Consider the following 8,419-nt stretch of genomic DNA (forward strand, 5'->3'; position numbering starts at 1 on the left):
AGAATTTGAGACTGCGCAATATCTTTTAAGATTAATCCTTTAGCAGTTTGTCATCCATTAGGGTTTTTTTTTCTTTTTCTTGAGGTGCTAAGCATCTAGCCTGTGTTAATTTTAATGAAGTTGCAGATGATAAGGATTTAACACACTGCTACTTTCATACAATACTGAATGTCAGCAATTTGTACAAGTAGTTACTTCTCACACTGACAGAAAGTGAAGACCATATTCTACCTTAATTTACTGCCCCTTACATATTTCCCAACTCATGTAAAGAAATATGATTGAAGTCTAAACCAGGCCATGCATTTTTATATCACTTTACTTTTTGTTAATATTAAAAGCCTTAACTTTGATAGTCTTAGTAACTTGCTCCACTAAGTCTGTGATTTTAAAATGAAAGCTGGTTTTCCTTATGAAAGTTAAGGAGATGAGAGTATTACTTTTAAATTATTATCAAGTCTGACTCTCCTATGATTCTCCATTTCATGCCAATAATTTATTGACAGTAAATGTCACCAGCAACACTTTTACCCTCTTTCCAAGGCTGTTCCACATCAAAACATATATGAGGTCCCCTAAACATCCCTTAAGAATGTGCAGTGGGGAGAACTCCCCAACTTTCTTCAAGTATGCAATGACCCAAAATAATCCTTTGCCCTGTTTTCTGAAAGTGTGCAGCGTGCAGTTTGAGATATGAAAACTAACAGCGGGAGACTCAAAATACTAGAAACTAAACTAAACATATGATCATTATGTTGATACAGCTCTGTCAGCCAAAGCCCTGATCCTGCAAGCAGTTTCGTATCTCATTAACTTTATGAATGCATATGTGATTGCTCAAGGATTTTTTTTATATTTTATTCTATTTATTGGTCCAAAGAAATCCAAAAACATGTGGGGAGTTTCCTCCCCCTCCACCCCCGGTGAATTTCAGCTCAGTCCATACATGAATACCATACAGTTGGGCCTATAAGAAGTTCACATACACAAATCTTCATAAGGATTGCATCCCTATTACACTTTACTTATCAAAAGGAAACAAGTACTGGGTGTTATCAAAACAAGCCAATATCTTGCCAATTCACATGTATATTATTTTATGCTCTTTGGGTATGTCTACATGAGACACAGCATCGCTGTAGTGGTGAGCTATGGCAATGTAGCTCACCGGTACTGTACAGTAGCAATGAGCTACTGAGCAGTAAAGTCGGGAACAACCTGAACACTGCCAGGACTGAGCAAGACTAACTGTGCAGTGGGGCACACGTGTAGACACACTCTTTGGGTGGGAGGACTGCTTCGTATTTTTTTAATTTCATGTTAAAAAATGTTAATGCTGCTCATATAGCTACTCATATGTTATTTCTACTTATACAGTTTTCTTACATATGACTATAAAAATATTTTGACACAAATGTCAACAATGATAAGAAGAGCCCTAAGTACACATTCGTGGAATGGTTAAACTTGATACTGATTTGGCTAGCATATAACTGCACAAAATCTATGGGTCAGATCCTGCTCATATTTATTTTGAACAAGGGAAGGCAGCACAGACAGCTATACAGACTGCTGGAGTGGGACTTTCAAAAATGGATGCTACTGGCTTAGCATTTCTCTCATAGAAGTCAAGGGGCTTTTTAGAAGAGAACATACTGAGGTTGTTAAATGGAAAGCACTTCGGAAAAATTACACCCTTGGTACTTGCTCTCCATAAGCACAAGTTGTGGGGAGACAAAGTGCTACAAACTGTACTGGACATAAGATTTGGCTGGAAAATGCTGGGGAAATGACAATTTCAATGAATGGTGGGTGAAAAATTTTACCATTCTTATTCCTTCCCTCATTTTCAAACTAGCCAGAAAACCACTCACGGCTGTCACCAAAAAGAGGTTTTCTTGAAAAGCACAAATGAGAAATTTTACAATGTATTTTTCTGTTTTCTGATCACTCCTGTGGACCCTAGATGGGCTTAAAATGAGCTGTGAACCAGGTCTCTGGTTCTCTGGATATGGAAGGCATACAGCCTACCGTATGTGAAGGTACAGCAGTTGCTGTTTCTCTAGCATTAATTCCCTCTGCAAGCAAAAGGCCGGGTGCACACTGTGCTGTCTATCCATACTCTTTGCCATAGCATTACATAACAAAAGTTAGCCCTTTGAGAGTGTAACTGATGTTACGGTTCCATATAACCTTACCAGAAGAAAATGCAAAACTGCCTACACAGGTCACCCTTTGGTGACAATTTTGGAAAATATATTTAACCATGGCTTTCATTTTTCTTATAATTGGTGGCATGTGTCATAGATATAGCAGTGCAGATAATATTTTCTAAACTTGTAAATGACAAATTATATAGGAAATAAAAGCAAAATATGTAAAAGAGAATAGTGTATTTCCTATATTTCTTTTGACCAATTGTACATAAAAAGTGGCTGAATTTAGGGCTTCATAAAACTGTTACCTGAGTTCTGAGTTTAATCATATCAGCTTCCATCTGGGAATTGGATTCATTTAGTTCCTTGATTTCTTCATCTAACTGCTTAATTTCTTCATCATTTTCTATACCTATGCAATATAAAAATAAAAGAGACATTAAAAATGTAAGCTATAAATCTAAGTTCAGTCATCAAGTCATTTCACATTTGAAATTAAACTTATTAAAGTAAACATTCAAAACCCTAAGACTCATCAAACTTTCCACTTGAAGTTAAACCTATATATTTCCCACTATGTCTCCAGCTCTTTTAACATCTGCAGTAATTTTCTAATGGGAATGATGGAAATAACTGAGGGTGAGATAAAAACATAATGTATCCCTTAAATGCACTGATTTTAACTTGTGTTGCCAGAAACACGTCTCCTGTAATTAATCCTCTTGCACTATCACATTTTTTTTTATAAAAAATATTGGCTCTGTGAACTATGGAGTCATTTTTCAGAAAGAAAAATTTCCTGACTAGGCAATATTATTATGTCATAACTGTTCCCAAATCATTTGTTTATAAGTTGAGGGGGAAGGAGAATTTTATAATACAGTAACATTGAACACTGGGGCACCTTGCAGTTAGGGCTGATGCTGTCACTAACTCTGTGGTTCAGTAATGTCATTAATAAATGACTACAGTAAAACTTTCAAAAGTACCAAGTGACTCATGAGTCTAAATTCCAACTTCAGAAGTGACTTAAGTATTTAAGGGACATGTATTTACAGGCATTTAGGTTCATAAGGATGCAGATAGACACTTTTTAAAGTCACCTAAGTAGTTATCTCTTGGGGCTATGCAGGGGGCAAGTACAGACATGAAAGAAATGGTAAATAAACTTCCCTAGCAAGTGCCTTTACTGATCCAACCCTTGAATCTGACAAACTTCCCACGGTTTGCCATAGTGGTAACACCTCTAAAATAAATCATGAAACTGTTTTGAGCCAGAGGTCTGGGGCAGGTTATGATGAAGAAAGTTTATGTTGCCCTTAGCAAAGATGGCCACTGCTACCCTTTGGGGATGAGAATGAATCCTAATTGCTCTCAGGAAAGATGCTATAGTGGCCTTTAGAAGACAGTGGCACTATGAGGACTGGGTGAACATAAGGGCATAAAAAGGACAGCAGTGAGTAATGTGGATGTAGTGGACAGCAATGGGGTATATGTGCAGAAGGCAGCAAAACAGAAGAGGAAGAATCAAAGCTGAATGAGCAAGGCAAAAAAAGAAAAATCGTGGAAGATTGAGGGGAAAGGAAAGGCAAACACATGGGGAAGGTATCATACCCAGAGGCTATGAAAAGAGCATGGAAGGTGGGTACATGTGGGGCAAAAGACTGGTCATGACAGTATGGATAGGTAAAAGCAGGATAATGATAGGGTAAAAAGACCTAGAACGGCAGTGCCCGTATGCCAGGAGTTACCAGAGGGCAAGTGGAATCCCCTGCCTAACTTCTTCCAACATTTTTGCTTCTGATTTAGGGTTGATTTTTGAACTATATAAACTGTAAGAGACCAGCTCCCTACAACTTCACAGAGGAGAACACTGAGAAACTTAATTTTTACATCTCTCAGTTTTTAAAACACATCCATACTTTTGGGGAGGTCTGGTCATAATTTCTCAATGCTCGGTTTCTCAATGCTCAGTGCTCAGTTCTGCTACCATTGCCTTCCTCACCCTTCTGCCTCCCACAGTAGCCAAAGTTGATGGAACAACCCAGTTTATCCCAGCTGAGGATCTGTCCTGATATGTTAAGAAGTAGAAGACAATTTTCAGTCTGCTATAGTATACTAATATAATGTACTATAATAGAACTACACTGAATGGCTTAAGAAAATTGCATCAATTGTGCTTAAATTTAAACAAAAGGACTTTAGTAGAACACATCAATCAGCATTTTGTGATTAGGGCAAAAAAAAGTTCTAATACAATGGATATTTCCTGTTCTATTTAACATTTCTTTTCTCGATAACAGTGAACAACAGAGGGGTTTCCAAAAGGAGACACACCTGCAAAAGCTGAATGAATCCCCTCAGAAGATAAACAGACTTACATACAAACAAGTGGTTTGAATATGTTTGTACGTGCATACGTGCATACTGACTCATGGTCCTCATAACAGTTTTTCTTGTGAGGTAGATTGGTATTTTGCCTGCCAATAGATTCTTTGGAGCTGTAACGTCTGCTTTTATACAATCTATGCATGTAAGTGGGAACTCTAGTGACTTTATATCTATACCAAATTACTTCCATATTTTTACAGGTCCCTCCCAAAACCCAGGGGATTCTGTTGGCTTCTAAAGAATTCTAATGAATCTCACATTTTACCTAATTGTAGGCTCCTTTGAAGTGCCTGGTAGCAGCCATTATTCCTTAAACAATGGGGTGTGAACTGGACTTTTGTTGGAGTCAGACAAAGTGCTACATAATTTCAGCCCCAACCTGCATGTTTGTTTTCTCACTGCAGAAGGCCCAAGTATGGATTGCTACTGATTCTAAATATTTTACATTATAATCATGCCAAGGGTTAAATCAAAGCCTGTTTGCATTAAGTGCCATAAAAATATAATAAATGATAGTCCCTGTCCCAGTGAGCTCGCAGTCTGAAATGCAAAACATACAGGTGGAAGAGTGGGGATGGGGGAAATGGTAACAAAAATAATAGAATGACCACAATTCTTAATTAGCTGGAAGCAGTGATTATAACTCCTCATAAGCCTAGACTAGTGATTCTCAACCTATTTGCTATAGCGAGCCACACTTGCAGCTCTCAATGTGTTATGTGTGTTGCACCCACACAACTTATGGGCCACAGCAGTGTGTTGATGGGGCTGCATGTAGCCTGTGGGCTGCAGGTTAAAAACCACTGATCTAGACATATGGGAAGGCAGTTTTCTATAGGTCATTAAGGAAGTGGTATACTTTAAATTGAAAGAGGATAAGGTTGCGGTTCTACGGATTTTGGTGGGAGCTTATTTTACATGGAAGGGATGAGGTTTATGGCTGAGGAAAAATACCCACTCTAAAGGCTCTTATTAAATAACATTCTGAACATGCACTAAGAAGTGCTTTCTCTTATACTGTCTATATGATGCTGAAGGTGCTTTTCATTTTATTCCAACATGGGGGTGGAAATACCATGACATAAGTTCATTACAATGCTTTGTCTTTTTTTGTCTCGGAGGACAAAAGCAGAAAGATAGTTTCCTAGTCTCCCATAAGTCAAAGGCCATCAGCCAGGAATGGGGACTGCTTGGGACCTCCAAAATGGCTGTAAGATTTCCTGATGATGAATAGCTTAAGTCCCTCCAGTCCAACTTTCACAAAGTACTATGCACACACAGCTCAGTGTAGTGTGAGTACTCAGCACCTCTGAAAACAAGGTTTTTTCCCTTTTGGACAAACCATTTAAGACCCACTAATCACACTGGAGCATGATAAATGAACCAGAAAAGCACAGCATTTTAGTACACTGTAATATTTAGTTTTGCAGATTTACGCTAGTATAAATCAGACCAAAAACTGACTCACTGTATTTCTAAATCAGGCTTCCCAACATGGACGTTCACTGCTTTCCTAACTATAAGGAATGTTAAAAATACAAAAAAGACCTACATACACAGAAAAAGCCCACAGAGCAATATCTATTTTATCTTCTAAAATAACAATATTTAAATGATAATGATTAAAATTTTACCGTTACTGGCCCGCTGCTTTATTGTTAGCATTTGTTCCCCAGACAGCTTTGCCTTCTTCATGGCTGAAGTGGCTCTGGGGCATCCCGATAGACTGTAAACAATAAAAAAAGAGTCTGTTAATTGAAAGAGGTCATTAACAATAAATCTGTCAACTAAGACCAGCCTGAAAACAAAAGAGAGGAAGTTTGTCCACATTGTGTTTGGTTCTGAAAAAGAACAAGAATTTATTATAAATGATCCCTTACTGTTTTACTTCCACCCTCACCTCTTTCCATTCATGCAGGTTATATAGAAAACTAGGAAAAGGTAAAACATGTAAAAGTTCTAAACAATTCAGTCACCTAATGATGCAGTGCCCTTGTAAGAAATCAGCTTTTCTAAAGGATGACCACTTAAGTGTCCAAATTAAACAAAACACTATTGCCCCCACCCCCTCCAGTTTTATAAATACAAACATGGTCATTCTGTATTTCAAGGACAGGAGAGACAAGCTGGCTGTATCTTCAACACTTAGCTCATTTGAATGATGAGCATCTTTAAAATATGTTTGTTTTTATAAAGCTCTCATGTTCACATAAGTGAATTGTCTTTTTTCCAAATGGCTTTTTAAAATACGTGATATATGTTGCACCAGACTGTTAGAAAAAGTGCATTTCCCAGTAAATAGTGAAAATTATATACAATTTACATAAAACTAGATTTTACAGTATGTATTAGGCCTAGTTCCTCCAAAAGCTACATATTATTCTACATACTAAATCTACATACTATTTTGAGTGCAGTTTTATACATTACAGATGAGTGCATATCTAAATAGTTTTATGAAATGTGGAATTTTAGCTATGATTCAGGAAGTTGAGGAAAATGTAACAGTCCATGTAGAACATAGAATATTCAAAGGTCTGAAGCAATTTTTCTATTTCAGTTCATTATCTCTTAAATGTAGGACAAACTAGTTACCCAATTAAGCTATAAAGCCTTTGATTAATATCTAGTGTAAAGTAGAGCTCCTGTACTATAAAGGCCGCCACAGAAATTCATTTAGCCAAAATATGATATCCCTTATAGAACAACTTTCAGTCAATCAGTAATTTTTTACATTTGTAAATGTGTTCACAGAAAGCTGGATAGTGAACAATAACTACTAAAGCAGAAACAGTTGACTTTAGAAATGGTTTCTGGACTATTACAAGTATATGAAATATCTGTATCTGTCACTATTAGCTCAGTGATTTTATTTGCTCATTAATTAAATATTAGGCAAGATCTCAGCCAGTGTAAATCAACATAGCTACATAGCTATACTGTCTTCAACAGAACTCTGTCAACTTACAGTAGCTGACATTTAATTATTGGCAAAATTGCTAATATACAGAAATCTTACTACCTAATTTTTCCCTCTTTAAATTCTTATCCCACTAATGTAAATGGAGAGTTGCCATTGACTTCACTGAGGCCACTATTTCACCATGTATCTTCAAAAAATGTCCCTAAAGGATCAAAAATGGGATGTTGCCATTGCTAGTCGTGGGATGTATATTAGAATGCTGAATTTGTGATGTGTACGGATGCAGACTCAGTTATCTATTGTCACTTAAGTTGCCCAAAAAGTTTAAATTGCTTTTTTCTTCTAACTATAGAATATAGAAAAGCTTGTCATGAGAATGCATTCTTTCTGCTTCCTATAGTGATGAATGAAAACAATGGTCAGGATATCCTGTGCTTACCATTTTATATCTGAAATTAACTATGGGCAAAAAACTATCCCCATCTCTAAAAATCATGTCCTTGATGCGTTTATTTTGAATAGAATGGAGAAAAAAGGGAAAATATATTCACTGTCATTTTGAGGTAAAATATTATTTTCCCATTTCTATCAACCTTAAAAACCAAAGGAAATTTTGAAATGCTTCCAAGAAACTGTTCTATGTTGTTCAATACACACACATATTATGATATATAGTAATATAATACAGGCAGTCCTCGACTTACAACCTTTCAAGTTACAATGTTTCGCACCTACAACATTTATAAATTGCTACCCTGTTTCAATTTTATGACATCAGTTTCAACTTTACAATGCTTGACCCAATGCGACGCCACACCAGCAAACAAGTTTGCTGTGTTGCTCATCTCCCTGGACAACATCTGTCCAAACTTCCTTGGACACTTCCTTTAAGAAAGCAGCCAAGACTCCTGAGAAGACTCAGAAAAACCTGCAGCCAAGACTCCTGAGA

General features: G+C 36.8%; 1 protein-coding gene across 13 annotated transcripts in view; it reads right to left on the reverse strand.

The window, feature by feature from the left end:
• Window positions 1-8,419, reverse strand: part of MYT1L (myelin transcription factor 1 like) — a 709,345-nt gene that overhangs the window by 13,834 nt on the left and 687,092 nt on the right. For all 13 annotated transcript variants that reach the window (XM_019520651.1, XM_019520649.1, XM_019520647.1 and 10 more), the window contains 2 exons: window positions 6,182-6,273; window positions 2,465-2,568 (listed from right to left, as the gene is read on the reverse strand). In XM_019520651.1, coding sequence (XP_019376196.1) covers window positions 2,465-2,568; window positions 6,182-6,273 — 196 coding nt within the window. The remainder of the gene's footprint in view (window positions 1-2,464; window positions 2,569-6,181; window positions 6,274-8,419) is intronic.

Source organism: Gavialis gangeticus, unplaced genomic scaffold (assembly GCF_001723915.1).
Source record: "Gavialis gangeticus isolate Ggan-Ray unplaced genomic scaffold, GavGan_comp1, whole genome shotgun sequence".
Taxonomy (NCBI): domain Eukaryota; kingdom Metazoa; phylum Chordata; order Crocodylia; family Gavialidae; genus Gavialis; species Gavialis gangeticus.